This window comes from Phacochoerus africanus, chromosome 14 (assembly GCF_016906955.1).
Source record: "Phacochoerus africanus isolate WHEZ1 chromosome 14, ROS_Pafr_v1, whole genome shotgun sequence".
NCBI lineage: Eukaryota > Metazoa > Chordata > Mammalia > Artiodactyla > Suidae > Phacochoerus > Phacochoerus africanus.
This window is the reverse complement of record NC_062557.1, coordinates 59,089,521-59,109,149: the sequence shown is the minus strand read 5'-3', so window position 1 is coordinate 59,109,149 and position 19,629 is coordinate 59,089,521. Positions and strand designations below refer to the sequence as shown.

At 52.3% G+C, this 19,629-nt stretch overlaps 1 protein-coding gene across 8 annotated transcripts in view; it reads right to left on the bottom strand.

The window, feature by feature from the left end:
* Positions 1-19,400, bottom strand: part of AKAP10 (A-kinase anchoring protein 10) — a 59,666-nt gene extending 40,266 nt beyond the window's left edge. For 5 of the 8 annotated variants that reach the window (XR_007132023.1, XM_047759303.1, XM_047759299.1 and 2 more), the window contains exons 1-4: positions 19,174-19,400; positions 10,731-10,778; positions 6,742-6,924; positions 2,828-3,382 (exon numbers count right to left, since the gene is read on the bottom strand). Coding sequence is in view for 7 of the 8 variants with exons in the window: in XM_047759303.1 (XP_047615259.1) it covers positions 2,828-3,382; positions 6,742-6,924; positions 10,731-10,778; positions 19,174-19,261 (874 nt within the window). In the remaining variant the exon portion in view is untranslated. Of the gene's footprint in view, positions 1-2,827; positions 3,383-6,741; positions 7,565-10,451; positions 10,779-19,173 lie in introns of those variants that run through there. The other 3 variants (XM_047759305.1, XM_047759300.1, XM_047759301.1) reach the window with 3 other exon arrangements.
* Between the last annotated feature and the right edge of the window lie 229 nt (positions 19,401-19,629).

The following is a 19,629-nucleotide window of genomic DNA, read 5'->3' as shown; positions in this document are numbered from 1 at the left end:
AAAATAACTTGTCAGAGTTCCCATTGTGGCTCAGTCGTTAACAAACCTGACTAGTATCCATGAGGATGTGGGTTCGATCCCTGGCCTTGCTCAGTGGGTGAAGGATCCGGCGTTGCCATGAGCTGTGGTGTAGGCCGGCGGCTACAGCTCCGATTACACCCCTAGCCTGGGAACCTCCATATGCTGTGGGTGCAGCCCTAAATTAAGGCAAAAGACAAAAAAAATAAATAAATAAGAAATAACTTGTGATGTTCCCTCCTGGCTCAGTGGGTTAAGGATCCAGCGTCGCCACTTCTGTGGTGCGGGTCAGATCCCTGGCCCAGGAACCTCCACATGATGCAGGTGCAGCCAAATAACTAAACCACTTGTGAGGGTCAAGGCTGTCCGCAGTGGTGGACTACGGAGAAGGAGCTGTGGGCCCGCAGGAGCTGGTACCGATCAGATGGGCACAAGCATGAGGAGGGTGGGGAGGGAGAGAGGTGTGCACCTGAGAACACCACCAACTCCAAGAGGCCTGAAGGCTACGCTTTGAAGGGCAGTCGCCCAGGGCCCCAACAGGGTAGACGATCAGACCAAAATCAGTGGGAAGGCCTTAAGAGTTTAGGGCCTGAAAAACCCAGGACGAAAATTTAGTTTTAAGTGGTACCAGGAGAGTAATAAAGCCATCCTGGGATACATGGTAAAAGCAAATGCAAACAGGTTCTGGACGAACCCAATTAATCAGAGTCCCCAAAGAATCACCAAAGATTAAAAATCCAAAACATACATAAATACTCACAGCCAAAACCCACTAAAACCACAGGCTACCAAGAGAGTGAATCTACAGAGACAAATAAATGCTGAATCAGATACATGAAAACTGCACATACTGGGATTAAAAGACAATGAGTATCTGTTTAATAAATTTAAATAAACGATGGCCTCACAAGGGGTATGGAGGAATAAAAGAAGAAACCAAAGTGACCAGGCAAATCTGAAGGGAAAAAAAATCCAGGAGTTCCCGTCGTGGCGCAGTGGTTAACGAATCCGACCAGGAACCATGAGGTTTCGGGTTCGGTCCCTGGCCTTGCTCAGTGGGTTAAGGATCCGGCGTTGCCATGAGCTGTGGTGTAGGTTGCAGACGCGGCTCGGATCCCGCGTTGCTGTGGCTCTGGCGTAGGCCGGTGGCTGCGGCTCCGATTCGACCCCTGGCCTGGGAACCTCCATATGCCGTGGGAGCAGCCCAAGAAATAGCAAAAAAGACAAAAAAAAAAAATCCAGAAATGTAAATTCACTAAGTTTTAGGTAAAAAAAACACACTAAAAGACTGCTCCAATAGATTACAGCCATTTTAAGAGAGAATCAACAAACCACAAGATAGATCTGGAGATGGCACCACCCCATCCGCAAAGGCGCCCTACTATGCGTTTGCTACTACAGGACATTCAGAAAAGCACAGAACTACAGAGGACGGGACACAGTCAGCGGTGGCCAGGGTACCATCGCGGGCATAGAAGGTGTGCCCAGACCCGGAGAGCACACACACGAGGAGCGAAGCCCGAAGTGAGCCCCGGCCTCTGGCCAGCACGGCGTGCCCGGGGAGGCTCGGCGGCTGCAGCGGTGTCCCTCCCTGGGGAGACGGCTGTCACGGTGGACACAACGCACGTCGGGAGCAAACGCTACATGGGACATCCCTGGACCTTCCCCTTGATTTCCCTAAAACTGCCCTAAAAAACCGCAAAATCTCAGGAGGGAAAAATGGAAAAAAGCACACAAGGAAAGACCAAAAAAAAATCGCCTAGACCTTTGAGAAACAAGCATGGGCTGTAAGCTCTCTAATCAGAATCCAAGGAGGTGGTCACTGAAAAATGGAGAGTGTGTAATTTCCAAACTAACAGAGGAGAAGAAAAAAAAGAAAGAGGTGCTGCTGTCAGGTGCCAGGGCCTGAATCCCAGCCCCCAGGCGCTGCGGAAGAGAGCAGCTCCCCCGCTTCCCGGGCCGTGGGCCACGGCTCGCCCGCCCGCTGGCGCTCTCGCTCGCTCTCTCGCTCGCTCTCGCTCTCCCTCTCTCTCTCTCTCTCCCTCGCTCTCTCTTGGGTCAAACGGGATGGCTGCCTGGTCACAGAGGGGCTGTGACTATTCAATGAAATCCACATACAGCAACCAGCACAGAACTGATGCCGCCTGCTGGCACCGGGAAAAGGATTTCATCTGCAAGGTACAGTAAAATAGTAATAAACCAAAGACTGAGACAAGGATGAAATCAGCCCGTTTGGATAAGGATTTGATTTCAAAATCTGCAGAAGGGAAAGCAAAATGAGGTGACCCTTGTCCACTTGCGAATTCTGCCAGCATCGTTCTTAGATGAGCCAGTCACGACAGACAGCCCCTGTGCTCCTTTTTCACACACTGATCCTGAACACTCCCCAATTTACAAGTGGCTATGGGAGACAAGACAACTATTCCAACCTCTCTAATTCCATCTCAACTTTCACTTTGTGATTATATATATATATATATTTTTTTGTCTTTTTGCCTTTTCCTGAGGCTACTCCCACGGCACACGGAGGTTCCCAGGCTAGGGGTCTAAACGGAGCTGTAGCCGCCAGCCTACATCACAGCCACTGCAACACCAGATCCAAGCTGCATCTGCGACCTACACCACAGCTCAGAGCAACGCCGGATCCTTAACCCACTGAGTGAGGCCAGGGATTGAACCCGCAACCTCATGGTTAGTTAACCACTGAGCCACGGCAGGAACTCATGTAATTTGATTTTCTGAAAATCAACCAACCAACCAACCAAACAAAAACCCAACAGGATCAAGAGAGACAAAATCACATACTTACTTTTCATTAATTTTCCTGACACCTCCTTCAGTGGAGAAGAGGGACTATTTCTACTGGCCACGGTAAGTCTGCAGGACTCCTGGGGTTCCAGGGAAGCCCGACGCGCCCCTGTCCTGGCCGCTGCCGGGTGGAGAGCACGGGCGCCGTCACATTCCGGGGAGAGCAGCAAGTGATTCTGAGTGTTGCCAGTTCTGTCAGTCACGCCGATTCCTTCGGACTGAGTCAGGAGCAACTGCGCGGAGCTCGACTCCTCCAACCTCTGGTCAAGGGACTCGGTTACAGAAGCAGCCGCAGTTTCGCGCTTTTGAGTTGGAGAGACGGGTTCCGCCAATGAGCTCTGCTTCACCGTGTTCAGACTGTGGGCTCTTATTCGCGACCACGTTGTCGAGTGGAAACTTTCAGCCTCTAACCAAAACTTAACCAAATGCTCCATTCTCCGAAGTTCCATGAACTGAATGAAATACGGGAGGACGACGGCGTCGCGCAAGACTTGTTCAAGGGTCTTCGAGAGGCTGGATTTGGTCTCTTGAGCCTGGTAGTCCAGACAAGATCTGCCTAAAGGAAGCAAAAGGGTTAGCCGTTCAGTAGCAGGTAACAACCACCCAAAACTTCCTTAAACTGCTAAAAAGGCCTTTGTTACTCAATGAATTCTAGCTCTTTTCAGGACAATTCCGACCATGTACATTCTCACGGAGAAAACGTTTATGATACTAGTCCCAAAGAAAGAAAAAAGGCCGATGAAAATACTAAACAAAATTCAACCTCATTAAAAATCTCAGAAAAGTGAACGAATGTAAGTTTGCCTGTCAAACTGCAAGCTGTCCTGCTTTTGTGTTTTAACGACGAGCACTAATAAGGGCACAGCGAAAAGACACATGATGAGAACACAAAATGGTAAAGCCTTTCTGGGGGAGCGTTCGAAGATGGCAAGGCCTGAGCCATCTGCATGATTTTCACTCCAGCAGCTCTGCTTCTAGGAACTTGTCCCGAGGAAAAACCATGGATGTGTGGACATGGCGAGAAAGACGCTGGAGTTCTCTGGCGGCACAGCAGGTGAAGGATCCGGCGTTGTCACTGCAGTGGCTCGAGTCGCTCCTGCACAGCACCTTCCACCTGTGGCCTGGGAACTTCTATACCCCATGGCCCTTGCCTGCCCCCCGCCCCCCCAATGTTATGAACGCTTAGCATTTTTTTTTTTTTTTTGGTCTTTTTAGGGCTGCACTCATGGCACATGGGAATTCCCAGGCTAGGCGTCAAATTGGAGCTGCAGCTGCTGGCACAATGCGGAATCGGAGCTACATCTGCGGCCTACACCACAGCCAGAGCAACGCAGGATCCGAGCTGAGTCTGTGACCTGCGCCACAGCTCACGGCAACGCCAGAACCTTAACCCACTGAGCAAGACCAGGGATCGAACCCGAGTCCTCGTGGATACCAGTCAGGTTCGTTACTGCTGAGCCACAGTGGGAACTCTCTCTTAGCATTGTTTATAACAAAATAAAGAGTTTGGGAGTTTCCTCGTGCCCTAGTGGTTAGGACTTGGTGCTTTCACCACAGTGGCTGGGGTTCAATCCCTGGCCTGGTAATTGAGATCCCACATCAAGCTTTGGCAGGTTGTGACCAAAAAAAAAAAAAAAAAAAAGTTACAGGATTTTATCTTGAAAAATAAAACCAAGCTTAATAAAACAACAAAATGTTTATATTTAGGTAAATGTAGCTTGCAATTATAACCAGAAGCTAAGTATAAGAATAACGAAAAAAGTAAAACACTTTAAACTTCCACAGCATCACACAGAGGCTCGTTTTCATAAAATAAACAGGACTTCGACTTTTCAGATGGCTTTTCTTAGTCCTTCGGCGTCTCTTCGGAAGCCCCTGCTGGCTGTCTGCCTGTCAGCACCTCCTTCGTGACCTCCAGGAACGCCCAGTCCTCCGCAGGGCTCACGCGACGCCCTTACAGTTCCCTTTTAATTCTGAGACAATGGTAGGTTCACCTGCAGTTGCAGGAGGGGACACAGAGGACCCGTGTCGTCTTGACAGTGTCCCGCTACGGTGCCACCTTTCCAACTGCGCCTGGGTCAGACTGCCCAGCGGCCCCCGGACTCGCCCGGGCCGGCCGCGTTCTCCGCAGCTGCCTGGCGTGTCGACTCGCCCACCGTCAGGATGCGAACAGCTCCCAGGCCACCGGCCCTCTGAGGCCTTCCGAGACCACCTCCCCGCCCTGCACGCTCACGTACAGGTGTGTGGGGAGGCTCAGCTTCCGTTTCTCGGGGTAAATGCCCAAGACCGCGGCTGCTGGGTCGAAGGTAACTGCATGTCTAGCTGCACGTGAAACTGCCCAACTGCTTCCCAGAGGGGCTGTACCCTTTCCTCCAGACCCGAGTCATCCCGTCAACCTCACCATCTGACGTTGTGCCCAACACGAATGGGCTCTGCAGAGCCCGGACGGCGCCCCACAGACACCGGGACACCTGGGCTCTGACGACACACGATGCCAAGCAGAGAGAGCAGCAGAGCAGGGACGAATTTTATTAGAAATCAATCCATTCATGGATCTTTTTCAATTTATGATAAACTGACACACAACTTTTTTAAGTGCAGAAATTTGGGCAACAAATATTCAGAAAACAAGGGTCTCCTGCATATCTTTTCCTTTATTAAGAGGAGAGGAAAGAATGATTTTAACATGAGACCCTACTATACATGCCCCCATGTGGCCAGCTCCTTTCACTTTAATGGGTCTTAGACCTTTCTCAGTGTTTTCTACAGACTTTTAAATGGCTACACAGTATTCCAGAGTACCGGCCTATCACAGTTTGACTACTTCTTCTTTCTTTTTTTTTTTTTTGGTCTTTTTTTTTTTTCTTTCCTAGGGCCGCTTCCTGCGGCATATGGAGGTTCCCAGGCTAGGGGTCTAATTGGAGCTATAGATCCCAGCCTACACCAGAGCCACAGCAATGCGGGATCCGAGCCGTGTCTGTGACCTACACCACAGCTCATGGCAACACCGGATCCTTAACCCACTGAGCGAGGCCAGGGATCGAACCGACATCCTCAGAGACGCTAGTCAGGTTCGTTAACCGCTGGGCCACGACGGGAACTCCCGACTCCCTCTTGATTAGTGGATGCTCCCAGGTTGTTCCTCACGTTCTGCTGCCGTAAAGGGACAGCAGGGAATGGCCTTCTACATACCTGCACATCTGTTTTTGTGCACACACATGGGAGCACACCTGAGGGCGAGATCTCATGTTTTATCTTTGGATAAATACTTGCAAACGGCCTTCCAAAAGACTACCGATTTACACCTCCACTAACAGGAGTAGCTACTTCCTGCATCTACACTACCGTTCCAATGATCAAACTTTAAATATCTGCTAAGGTGTTGGGGGAACACGAACTCATTATTTTAATTTATTTTTTCTTGTCTTTTTAGGGCAGCAGCCAAGCACATGGAGGTTCCCAGGCTGGGGTAGAATTGGAGCTGTAGCCTCTGGGCTACACCACAGTTCATGGCGACGCAAGATCCTCAACTCACTGGGCGAGGCCAGGGATTGAACCTGCGTCCTCAAGAATGCTAGTCAGATTCACTTCCACGGAGCCAGGAGGTGAACTCCCATTATTTTTAATCTGCACTTCACTGAGTATTAGTGCAGTGAGGCATCGTTTCATATATTTAGTGCGTATTTCGCCAAATGTCTTTCTTCTTCTGGAAATGGCCCACTTTTCTCTCAGGCATGCTTTTTATATGTATAGAAACACAGCATGGAACCATCCATCATACTTACAGATGTTATTTCAGTTTAAACCCTTCTTCCAAAGCCCCAGCCAATGACACGGTTTGGTATCCCCTGGCGGGCATTCCACACCCCGTGCTCAAATCCCTGGGGAGGTTAACAAAAACTGAGAGGCACTTACCCAGGTCCCCGAAATGAGCGGCCTCCATGTGGCTCGGCTGCTTCTTCAGCGTGGCTGTCCTGCTCCGGGAAAAGGAGTCCATGTTGGCAGAGATGGCACTGATCGCCACGGGGCTTGGTCCTGCAGCCTCCAGCAAGGCATGATTTTTGGTGCTTTTTTGTGGGGAATGTACGGATATTGAAGCTATAAGTTTTCAAAAAATTGTTAAAAATTAAACACAATGTCATAGTCTCAAGCTGTCCCTGTAAGAGGCTTTAAGTGAACTTTAAAAAGCAGATGATACACCACCTCTCCTAAGTAAGTGCGCACGCTCAACGGAAGATGCTCGGGGAAAAGGTCCACTGAGCGAGCAGCAGACGTCTGGGCAGAAACACCTGCCATGAGAAACTCAAAATACTACGCCCAAGACGGAACTTAAAAAAGAGCTCTTTCTTTGAGAAAGTTCTCTGGGAGAACGCCGACTGAAGACAGAAAGTGCCAAAGGCAGCAAACATTTAGAAATAGGCCATTTTCAATTCTTTAATCCTTGCTTGCTGAAGGAACAAAACAAAAATTGCAAAATAAAAACTGAGGGACAAAATTAGAAAAATAGTCTTCAGCGTACGTACTTTACTCTCTAATTGAGTCACAAGATTTCACCATCTAATAAAAGGTCAAGCTGCTCAAAGACAAAGCGAACGTGAACATTCACAAACTAGGGAGTTCCTGCTGTGGCTCAGTGGTTAACAAACCCGACCAGTGTCCACGAGCACACGGGTTCGATGCCCGGCCTGGCTCAGTGGGTTAAGGACCTGGCGTTGCCATGAGCTGCGGTGTGGGCTGCAGACAAGGCATGGATCCCGTGTGGCTGTGTCTGCTGTGTAGGCCGGCGGCAGCAGTTCCAATCCAAGCCCTGGCCTGGGAACCTCCATATGCTGCGGGTGCGGCCCGCAAAAGACAAAAATAATAGTAACTGGTTTGGGTACAGACAATAAGCTACAAATACCAGTGAGGACGGGGTGACTCCACGCTCTTCCCACGTAGGGTGTGAGGATGCCCTGCCTCCCTCGCCCTCCGGGCGACAGGAAGGAACGCCCGGGGCTCAGACCTGGCCTCCTGCCCCCGAGCCGCCTCTGCCCAAGCGGCTCTGTTCAGGCCTCGTGCTCTCTCGAGGAAGCCCGTTCACCCTCAGGCCTTCCGTCATCACCACAGCCATCCTCTCAAACCTCTTTTAAGGCGTGAGCTCCCCCCACCCAAGTAAACTGAAGTGGGACCCCAATACGTCTGCAAAATGGAGCAAACTCCAGCTAAGAGAGGAATCTAAAATCTAAATAGTTACCTAGTAGACAAAACGGCCCCCGGGGCCTCTGGCTGCCGCCAGGGGATCGTCCGAGGGCGGCCCTGCCGCGGGCGCACCTCCGCAGGGCTGCAGGCCGGGGGGCCGCTGCCGCCGCTGCCGCCGCCGCGCCTGGGCTCCACCTGCTTGCGACGCGCCCTCCTAAGTCGTCGCCATCTCTACCATCTCAAGACCCCTGGGTCCAGAGGCAGACGCACCGCACTTTCTTCCAGACCAGTTCTCCTTCTCTACGTTGCCCATCTCTGCAAAGTCCAGAGTCCCCAGAGCGCAAGCTCTTGGGCCCCTTCTTCCTCACTGCCTGCCTGCCCAGACCTGCTGACTTTTCCTTCCAGAAAAAGGAAACGCTGCCCCCTTCTCGTGCTACCTGCCAAGGGCAGGTCTTCTTGTATTCCCGCCAGGCACCTGCGGGGTCTGCCCTGCTCTCCTCTGCCTCACCTCCCTGTTCTGCTCTTTAGGACCCTCTACACTCCGACCTCAATCTGTCGGTAAACATTTCCCTTCACTCGTCGGCAGGCCCCTCTGCCCAATACAAACACAAAGGAATGAGCGCCTGGTTCGGGAAGCGAGGAAGAACCGACCCTTTCATTCGAATCCTTATTATTCAAACTTCATACAGACCAGGTCTCATTGCTACGATGTCTGCTCTCAACTTCCTCGGAAACCCTTGGAATCCCACACGTAACGTAACTGATCCGACAGCTCTGAGGGCCACTCGGTCAAAACCACAGAGGGCCACGGCCCTCCACGTATTACTACGTAGCACCTACTGCACACGAGGCACTGTCCTGGTTTCTCCATGTACATCTGTGGGGTTCGGCATTTCCTTTCTCTCTCACAGCAGCCCCGCGAGGCCAGTATCCGCCTCACTTTGGAGAGGAGTACACAAAGAGAAAAAAGTTAAGAACTTTCCACTAAGTCACTGAGTCATCCCAACAGGCAGGCGCTCAACCTCGGCTCTGCCAGATCTCAGAAAACTCCCCCTTTGACTCCGGTTTAAAGCTCAGCCTCTGAATCACTGCGCAGCTGAGTGAGTGAGTGTCTCAGGAGCACCTCCCGCGGGACACACAACTGAGCGCGTACCTTCCCAGGGCGGGTCTCGCCAGCGGCGGGCAGCCGCAAAGCCAGGGGTCCGCCCGAACGCCCTCTCCCCGGACGCCACGCTGGATCAAGAACAACGGTCCACGCAATGCACCTTCCCCGGGGGTCCGTCCAGATCGCTTACTCCCATCACCAGGGACCTGCCAAGGCACCTGTGGAGCCACGTGACGAACGCTCCTCCTACCGCCGCCCACCTGTAAGGTCAGCGAGGGCAGAGGATCTGGGCCCAAGCCTTTTCTGTTCACGGTTAGAGCCACAGCTTCCGCCTAGCGCCCCATACAGAATAGCTGCTCAATAAATCATCGCTGTTACCATTTTGGTTTGTTTGCTACTGTTTGGTAGCCAAGCCTGTCCGTCTAATCAGACTGTGACCTTCTGGAGCGCCTGTTTTCCCGCTATTCTAAATTAAAGCAGGGAACGGACGCTAAGCACAGATTAGGTACCATCATAAGCAGAGCACAGGCAGGGAATTTTTGAGCCTGGTACAGATTCAGAAGTTAGGCGGGCCCATCCCCTCACTTCACCAAGGAGGCCACTCGCATGGCTTGCTATGGTCAGGCCATCAGAGGCAGAGCTCAGCAAGGATGACCAGGTGCCTCAGACATCGAAGGCCCCTCCTTCTACCACAACAGAAGCCTTCTGCTCGCTGAGGGCCTTAGGCCGTCACCAATGCTAATCCCGTTCTGCTTCAGGAAGGCAGCATGATCCAACACAGAACCCAAGGCACTTTATCAGGACTAAGCAGGCGTTCCCATCATGGCTCAGTGGAAACAATCTGACTAGGAACCATGAGGATGCAGGTTCAATTCCTGGCCTTGCTCAGTGGGTTAAGGATCTGGTGTTGCCATGTGTTGTGGTGTAGGCTGCAGACTCCGCTCAGATCCCAGGTTGTTGTGGCTGTGGCACAGGTCAGCAGCTACAGCTCTGATTCAACCCCCAGCCTGGGAACCTCCATATGCCCCAGGTGTGGCCCTAAAAATGCAAAAAAAGAAAAATTCAGAAGTAAGCAGAAAACAAGGCTGTAAGGTACCCTACTCCTTCCTAAGTACACAAATCTCTTAAGGTATAACGAGGGTCTCTCTGCAAGCTGATCATGTGGGTTAAGACTCAGTGCGAGCCACACAACACACGAACATAACTACAGCAGAGACTGCGATCTAAAAAAGGCATGGGCTCCCTACGAAGAAGGGCAATACACTGATTCCACTACGGCACTCTGCACAAATGTCAAGGCCGTTCGTCCAAAGCAATAAAGAAGTGAAAACTGAGCACCCACGCTGCAGGGTGAATCGCAGGACACCAGGCGTTAGAAGTCAGCTGTTGGTCTGCTCAAGAGAGTACTGTCTGCTTTTTGTTTTTTAAAATCAAGTCAACTAGTTGCTTTCAGGGAACAGTCAGACGTGTGACGAATGAGGACACGCTTCGCTGGAGTCAGCGGGGCAGCCAACGCGTGCTCGGTGCGGAAGAGGTACCAGCTAAGAAGGGACAGCCCTCGGTCACTGCGGAGAGAGAGGCGGACGGGGTGCCAGGCCCTCGCGGCCAAGCGCGGACTCACCTTTCCCCGACGGGACGTCCGAGGTCTTCTCCTGCTCTCTGCCTCTGGCTAGGAGAGAGGACAGCACTGTGAGCCCCGCAGCCCCACGCCCGCTGCAAAGGCTGTGAAGCCAGCCCCTCTCCCCACCAGCCCCGGGCCTAGTTCCACAGCAATGGACCAACTGCCCTGGGGGTGGGGGGTGGGGGGGTGCAGGGCAGCCATCGGGGAAGTTTCTCCCAGGAAGTGACCCTTGAACGGCAGTGGTCAAGAGCTTAGGGAGAGGCGCTGTCAGATGTTCAGACTCTGACCCTGCCATTCAGTAGCTGTGTGATCCTGGCCTCGTTACTTCAACTCCCGGGGTCCCTGCTAAGAGCTCGGAGAGTCATTCCACCAGGCAAGACCCCAACCTTGGCCGGCCAAGCCCTAGAACATCCCTCTTTCACCCCTGGCGCAAGGCTCGGCGTCCAGGATAGCGGCGGGGTGAGTAAAGGAAGGCCTCAGAGCACCCGAGCCCAGCGGCCACGGGGCCCCTGGCATCTCCAGGCGAGGCTCTCCACCAGCCCCGGCCCCGCCTGAGAGGCCTGCAGACCAAGACACACACGTGAAAAGCGCTCAGAAGGGCAACCAGGACAGTAAATGACGTCGCGTGGGTGCCCTCACTCAAGGTGCATCGGGAAGGAGGCCAGTTCTTCAGCCGCGTGACACCGCTGACGTCCCGTGTGTCCCACCCCAGCGCCAGACACACTCGACCAACACCCCAACTCCTAGTGCTCTCGCTTCAACGACCACTGCCACGCCAACCACACAACCTTCCCCCTGCCACGCAGAACACCGGCCTCGTGGTGCACACACGCTAACAACACAACAGCGGGAGGGAGGCGCGGGGCGGCTTCAGCCAAACGAGAGCCTCACAGATCTGACTCCGGACGACGGCTCACCCACTTCACCTGTTTGTTTTAACATTAACTTTTCTTTAACCTCACTATGAAAAGGTTATCAAGGAGTTCCCATTGTGGCTTAGAAGTGAGGAACCCAACTAGTATCCATGAGGATGCAGGTTCGATCCCTGGCCTCGCTCAGTGACTTAAGGATCCAGCGTTGTCGTGAGCTGTGGTGTAGGTCGCAGACATGGCTTGGATCTGGTGTGGCTGTGGCTGTGGTGTCGGCCGGCAGCTGCAGCTCTGATTTGACCCCTAGCCTGGGAACTTCCATATGCCACATGTGCGGCCCTTAAAAAAGGCCAAGAAAGAAAGAAAAAAAAGGCTATCAAAATAAGAAATTCCAAAATGTGACTTTCTCTCTATTCGTGCTCTTAAATGTTAGGTGTTTACAGGCTGGCCCAGGAAATAACTAGTTCTGAGTATCTGTTAAGTCCATCCATCGACAAATGCCTGGGTGTCATGCGTGTGTCCAGCACTTTCGTGGCTCAGACAAGAAGTCAACGTGAGAGGATGTGGATTCAAACATGGACGAGGAGTTCCCGTCGTGGCTCAGTGGTTAACGAATCTGACTAGGAACCATGAGGTTGCGGGTTCGATCCCTGGCCTCACTCAGTGGGTTAAGGATCCGGCGTTGCCGTGAGCTGTGGTGTAGGTCGCAGACGTGGCTCGGATTCCGCATTGCTGTGGCTGTGGTGTAGGCCGGTGGCTACAGCTCCGATTCGACCCCTAGCCTGGGAACCTCCATATGCCGAGGGAGCGGCCCAAGAAATAGCAAAGAGACAAAAAAAAAAACCAACCAACCAAACAAACAAACAAAAACATGGACGAGAACAAGTCAGACTGTTTCAGGCACTGGTCCCTGCTGCCAGGCAGACAGAACAAGGCAAGGCGGTGGTGGGCTGGCGGGTTTGGGCACAGCCTCAGCACCACCTGCCAGCCGGCGACATCCCGCTCCTGAAACACCAACTGCGCGTGGCCTCCTGGTTTTCCAGCTGCTGCTTCTCAGTTCATCCCCCTTGCCAACCTGGAGTTTCTCAGGGACAAGTCTGGTGCCCTCTCTTTCCGCTACATACGCACACGTTATCTCCTGGCTGATCTTAGCTATTCCTAAGGCTTCGCTACTCCAGATACGCCGTGACTCCTGGTTTCCTCTCTCTAGTCTAAATCCTTGTTTTGGTCTTCTTTTTGTGGCATGTGGAAGTTCCCAGGCTACGGGCTGAACTGGAGCTGCAGCTGCTGGCCTGTGCCACACTGGGTCCCAGAGACATCTGCAACAGTTTCCTTTCCCCACTGAGCGCGGCCGAGGCCAGGGATGGAACCCGCATCCCCACTGAACCTGCGTCAGGTTCTTAAGCTGCGGAGCCACAACAGGACCTCCTAGATCCTTTCTGATCCAAATTCATAGTTACCTGCCTTTCTGGCATTCCCCACAACTCCACTGTCCAAAACGGAATGTATCACTTCTCCCCAAACCTGTTCCTACAGCAACCCCTGTCTTCTCCCACGAGGGACGCCATCACCCACCAGTCCTCGGGCCAGACATCTGGGAGGGACCCTTAGTGCTGTCTCTCCCTCATCTCCAACACCCAAACCACTGCCAGCACCAACTGATCCTACCACCCAAAGACACCTCCACGGTGCCTTCGGCCACCCCCCCTGCACCCTTAGGTTACCCATCAGATCCACTCCGTGTTTCAAACATCAAAGTCCTCACGCTGCCTGACTCTACCAAACAGCAGCACTGCGCCTTTTCTTCTCTCCCTAAATTTATAGTTACATGCAAAACTATAATTAATTTACAATTAATAATGTGAATAAACATTATATGCATATTTCATACATAGATTCCTATGAATTACTACATTCTCCTTTCCCAGCGATAAATACTATTCTAAATTAGATGTATTTATTGCCACACGTTTTTAGACTATTAGCACACATGAATGTATAAAAAAATAAAACATGGTATCATTCTGCACACCTTTAAAAATTGCAGGGATAGTATTCCACAGTATCTGACACTTGCACTGATTTAATAACCTGACGTTTGAGGAGTTCCTGTCGTGGTGCAGTGGTTAACAAATCCAACTAGGAACCATGAGGTTGCGGGTTCGATCCCTGGCCTTGCTCAGTGGGTTGAGGATCCAGTGTTGCTGTGAGATATAGTGTAGGTTGCAGATGAGGCTCAGATCCCGCATTGCTGTGGCTGTGGTGTTGGCCGGCAGCTACAGCTCCAATTCGACCCCTAGCCTGGGAACCTCCATGTGCTGCGGGAACAGCCCTAGAAAAGGCAAAAAGACAAAAAAAATAAATAAATAACCTGATGTTTGTCTATACTGATACAGTTCTGGTTCACTCATATAATTCTAGTGTATTATTTTAGCTGTTTAATTTCTGTAAATAAACGTACTTTTATCCGTTTTCCTCGTCATGAATGTTTAGGTTTTACTTCCTGCTTTTTACCGTCACAGACGCCGACGTGATGCGCACTCCAGCCCACCTCTACGTCTATATGCAAGAGTTCTTCTAGAATAAATCCCTGGAAGTGACACCACCAGGTAATAAACTCGACGCGCTTTTAGTGAAAGCGGCTCTCCCAGTCTACACTCCCCATCCCCGTGCTTCCTACTCCCATCCTTGGTTTGCGGGGGTTTTTTGGGCTGTTGCCTTTTTTTTTTTTGCTGCACCCGTGGCACATGGACGTTCTCAGGCCTGGGATGGAATCTGAGCCTACACCACAGCTGCGGCAATGCCAGATCTTAACCCACCGTGTCACAGCGGGAACTCCTCATCCTTGGTATTTCTAATTTCTGCCAACTACACAGTTTTACAATGGCTATTGACCTATTTTTGGTTGCGTCTTCAGCATGCGGAAGTTCCCACGCGGGGGACTGCACCACAGCAGCAACCCAAGCTACAACAATGACAGTGCTGGGTCCCTAACCCACTAGGCTGCTATTTTCCTCACCCCATTCCATCGACACCACTCCTGTCAAAGTCATCACTTCCGTGTTACCAAAATGGGTAGCTATTTCTATTCACCTTGACCTCGCAAGTGACATTCATAGAATAACCCCTCCTTTTTGAAACAGGATGTTCTCCTGGCTTCTATGACATAGCAGCTTTTTTTTTTTTTTTTTTTTGGTCTTTTTAGGGCCACACCTGCAGCATACGGAGGTTCCCAGGCTAGGGGTCTAATCAGAGCTACAGCTGCAGCTGCCAGTCTACACCATAGCTCACAGCAATGCCAGATCCTTAATCCACTGAGCGAGGCCAGGGATCGAACCTGCAACCTCATGGTTCCTCACAGGATTCGTTTCTGCTGCGCCACCATGGGAATTCCGACACTGCAGTCTTATATCACTGGCATTTTCTTTTCAATTCTCCTTTATCAGTGGCTCACATTCCCCAACTTAACTTCTAAAAGATGGATCAACCCCAGAGTTCTCTCCTTGTCTACAGGATGGCAGGAGATGCTACATGCCACTGAACGCATCCTCCCCTTCCCAGCAAGAGGGCTGTCGTCTGGCACCCAGCGGCTAGCCTCTCTACACTTCCCAGAAGGCCCTGAGTCAGCCCTCACCTCACCAACAGGCTGTGAACAGAAGCGGGATGTGCCATTTCTGGCCAAAGCGGCTGTGATCTGGCTTTGATAAAACAGACAATACTCAGGAGTTCCCTTGTGGCTCAGGGGGTTAAGGATCTGGTATTGTCCCTGCAGCTTTGGGTCCTGGTGTGGCACAGGTTCAATCCCCAGCCTGGGAACTTTCACATGTCACAGTTTCGGCCAAAACAAAAAACAAACAAAAAAGTATAGCCTAAGAGAAAGCAACACGATAGGAGGGAAATGATCCCTGAGTGATCATTAAGCGAAGCCACCAGATGACCGGGAAATGGACGGCTGAACAAGAGAAAAATAGAGGCCACTCCTGTCTGAGCCATTGTGCCTTCCTTGCGTCTGTTACAGCAGCGCAGCCTTCACACCTGACTAATTCAAGCATCATACGTGCTCCCTAGACGATCTCACCTAGTCCTGTGTCTTCATCATTTACACAGACTACTTTTAAACCCTGACCCAGAATTCAAGTGCTGACCTCCTTCCGGAACTGTAGACGTGCACCCAGCTGCCTCCTCGACATACCCACATGGACGTCCAAGAGTCATCGCAAACCCCCAACTGCCCGGAGGGCTCTCGGCTCTTCCGGCCCCCGGCTCGGCTTTCCTGAGTTTCTGGGTTTTCTCCACTCCAGTCACCTCCTCCCGTCACGGCTGGTCCCTCTGCCTCCATGTCCTGCTCTCCCAGTCAATTTCAGCCTTCTTCGTCCTTCCACAAGCCCAGCTGGTTCCTGCCTCAGGGCGTTTGCACCACCAGTTCTCTCCAGCTGGACCGCCTTTCCTTGTACCTCTGCGAGGCCGGCTCTCCTTCCTCCCGGGAGACCTCAGTTTAAACAGCACCTCCTCAGACGGGGCTTCCTTACAATCCAAACGCGACCCCTCAACTGGCGGTCGGCTCCCACATCACTGTCTCAATTCCCTGCACAGCACTTACTAGTCGCTGGTATTTTCCTTACGTTTACTTACTTATCCAACAAATACTTACAAAGTCCTAACTATATCCCAGGCACTGATCTAGATGGGGATACAGCCATGAACAAAAACCAGCTCCCCTCCTGAGAAAACACCGAGTAAAGCAGATGGTAATAAATGCTACAGAAAAAAAAAAAATAAAGCAGGGTCATGGCATGGAAGTGCACACGCCAGGGACAGCAATAATTTTTTTTTTTCTTTTTAAGGCCACACCTGCAGCATATGGAAATTCCCGGGCTAGGGGACAAATAAGAGCTGCAGCTGCCGGTCTACACCACAGCCACAGCAACATGGGATCTGAGCTGCATCTGCAACCTATGTTGCAGCTCACAGCAACGCCAGATCCTTGACCCACTGACCAAGACCAGGTATTGAACCCAAGTCCTCACGGACCCTAGTTGGGTTCTTAACCCACTGAGCCACAACAGGAACTCCAGGGACTGCTATCTTGAGCAGGCTGGTCAGAGAAAGCTTCACAAAGATGGAAAATAATCAAAAACCTGAAGGAGATACGAGAATAAAGCAGGTGTGCATCTGGGGGAAGAGGTCTCCAGGCAGAGAACAAGTGCAAAGGCCCTGAGGTGAGAATGACTTGACAACAAGGTCAGTAAAAATGCAAGCGTGGCGGAGAAAGAGAGCAGGAGATGAACACGGGGCCGAGCTGACTGAGGCCACGGACAGGAAGCCCAGGAGGAATCTGCCAGAGGTGCGGCAAAATACACCCGAGGGGTCAAGAATGGAAGAGGGGAAACCAAACTGAAGCCTATGGCAAAATACTGCTTCCTCCTCCTTCAGAAATCTGGCTTCCTCTTCACATTCAGGCTGAGATCTGAATGCCACCCCCTCAGAGGGTACCCTTCACCACCCAACCTAAACAGGGACGACCGCCAAGACCAGGACCCCAGCGTCGGGGATGGTGAGAAGCGGCTGCACCTGGATATGTTCTGGGGTAGACCTAACAGGTGTGCTGACGGATCAGATGCAGAAGAGAAAAACAGGGCTCAAGAAGGCACTGAAGTTTTGGCCTGAGCAATTAAAAGGCCAGGAATACAATTGACTGAGATGAGAAAAACCGAGGAACAGGCTTAGGAAGACTAAAATTAAATGTCAGATGCAGGAAGCTAAAGACTTATCTCTTAGTCTACCTATTAGACATCTGCTAGACACAGGTCAAAAGTGGACCCAAAGTTGGGTAGAGTCTGGATTCAGGGAAGAGCAGCCAAGCTGGAGGTGTGAGCCTGGGAGTCATCAGCAGACAGGTGGTATTTCAAAACGGTATTTAGAGACTGGAGGGGAGCCCTAAATAGGACCATCTCCAGTTTCTATTCTTGCCACATCTAGTCTCCAAAAAGCATCCAGAATCATCTTTTTAAAACATAAAATCATTCCTTTTCAAAATTTTAAAAGCAATATTGCCTCTGCACTTGAAATAAAACCGAACTATGACCTACAAAGCTCTGAATCACCTGATCCTTGTCTACCTTCCTAAGCCCGAGTCACTGGGGCTGCTTTTCTTTCTTGAAGGGCACCAAACTCTTGCCGCCCCACCTTTGCACCTGTCATTCTCTGCACCTGGACTGCTCTTCCCCGGCCTCTAGTCACTCCTGCCGTTCCCTCAGCTCTAAGTGTCAAGGTCGCCTGCTGAGGCCTTTGACTGATAATATCAAAGGGAAATACGTCTCTTCTCAAATTCTCTTTTTCATAACACTTTACTCCATTTGTAAATGGGGGTGGGAGGGGGGATTTATTGTCGTCTAAACCTTCAGAGAGCGAGCTCCATGGATACAGGGACTTGGTCTTGTTCAGGGCCCAACATTGAGGGCCCAGCACAGTGCCTGGCAAACAGGAGACATTCCAAAGTATTTACTGAATAAAGAGAGACAAGAGTCTATTGTACAACATACAATTTGCCTCATTATACACAGAACGCCTTCCTTTCCCATTTAAAAAAGAGCCCCCCCACGAACCATCTTCACACTGTCAAACCAACCAGAGAGCTAAGTACACCGAGATACCTCACCAATAAAGCTCCCTTGTACCATTTTGCTGGTTTCATTCATTTACATCTGTTTTCATTCACTCATCACATGGCATCAGTTACTAAAAGTGTGTGTGCTTAAAAAGGAATTCTTTAATTTATAGAGTTGAACGGGGCCTTTGGGAATCGCCTAATTCTCAGCTGAGAGAGGAAAGTGGGTTGACATTTTTCTGTCCCAGGTGACAGAGTTAGGAGCAGAGCTGTCATCTGAACCCAAGTCCCCGATTTGGTACTTTCCCCCAAACCCATTTTCCTCTGGCAAATTTTCTCTGAAGCAAGAGGAATCCATGCAGGAACCACTCTGGATACGAACCCTTAACGAAAGGCCAACAACCCTGCCCAGGCTCAAAACCAAGCTGCCTCTACTTTAACGCTGGGCAGAAAATCAGAAACGTAAGTAATCTGTGTGTAAAGTCAGGGTTCCAGTAAACTTAGTAAACTTGCTAAGTCATCAAAAGAAGGAGCCTTCATTAGGGAAGTTTCAGGTGTAAGTAACGCCGTTCTGGGAACAGCAGCCTCCCCTCCCCCCGCGAAGGAGAAACTGGAAAAGAGCACTAGTTGGAGCAGGCAGTTTTTTCACGTGTTGCTTTGAGACACAAACCCCTCCGAGGTCCGAAAAGTCTGAGACTTCCGTAACCCGGGGCTGAAGGAATTTCCTTCTCCTCGCGCACGGACGCGCGCGCACGACCCGAACAGCTCTCGGTCCGCACGAGGCAGCGCGGCGCGCGGGTCCCGGCAGCGCTCGGGGGCCGGGGAGGCGACGGCCGTCCGGCCGCGCCGCCCGCAGAGCCCGCAGCGCCCGGCCCGGCCTCGCCGCCGCCCGAGGACCCGGCGCCGCCGCCACCGCCGCCGCCCGCCGCCCTAGGCCCGGCCCCGCGCCGCCCGCGCCCCTCGCTACCTTTCCGCCGGAAGAAGGACATGGCGGGGCCCGGGTCGGGGCGGAGGGCGCGGGGGGACTGGCGCGGGGAGGGCCCGGCTCCCCTCATTCAGCAACCGGCCCGGACTTCCGGGTGCGCAGCGGCTGCCGCACTAGCCCGACAGGAGCCGCTTCTTCCGGGTGTGGGCCCCGCCGCCTCCTCGAGACGCCCGGGCAGCTCCCGCCGCCATATTATCAACAAGGCGCCCGCCCCGAGTTCCGGTCCTTCCCCGCGCGGGGCTTCACGGGAGGCCGCGCGCCGGCCCCGCCCCCGCCCGCGGTGGGGCGCGCACCCGCGCCGCCCAGGTGACGCACGCGCGCGCGCGCACCCTGCGTCCGGCGCGGGCCCCGCGGCCCCAGCCCAGCCAGAGGCGCCCAGGCGGTGCCCCTGCCCCGGCCAAGAGTGGCCCGGGCACCCACGGCCACGGCGATCGCACG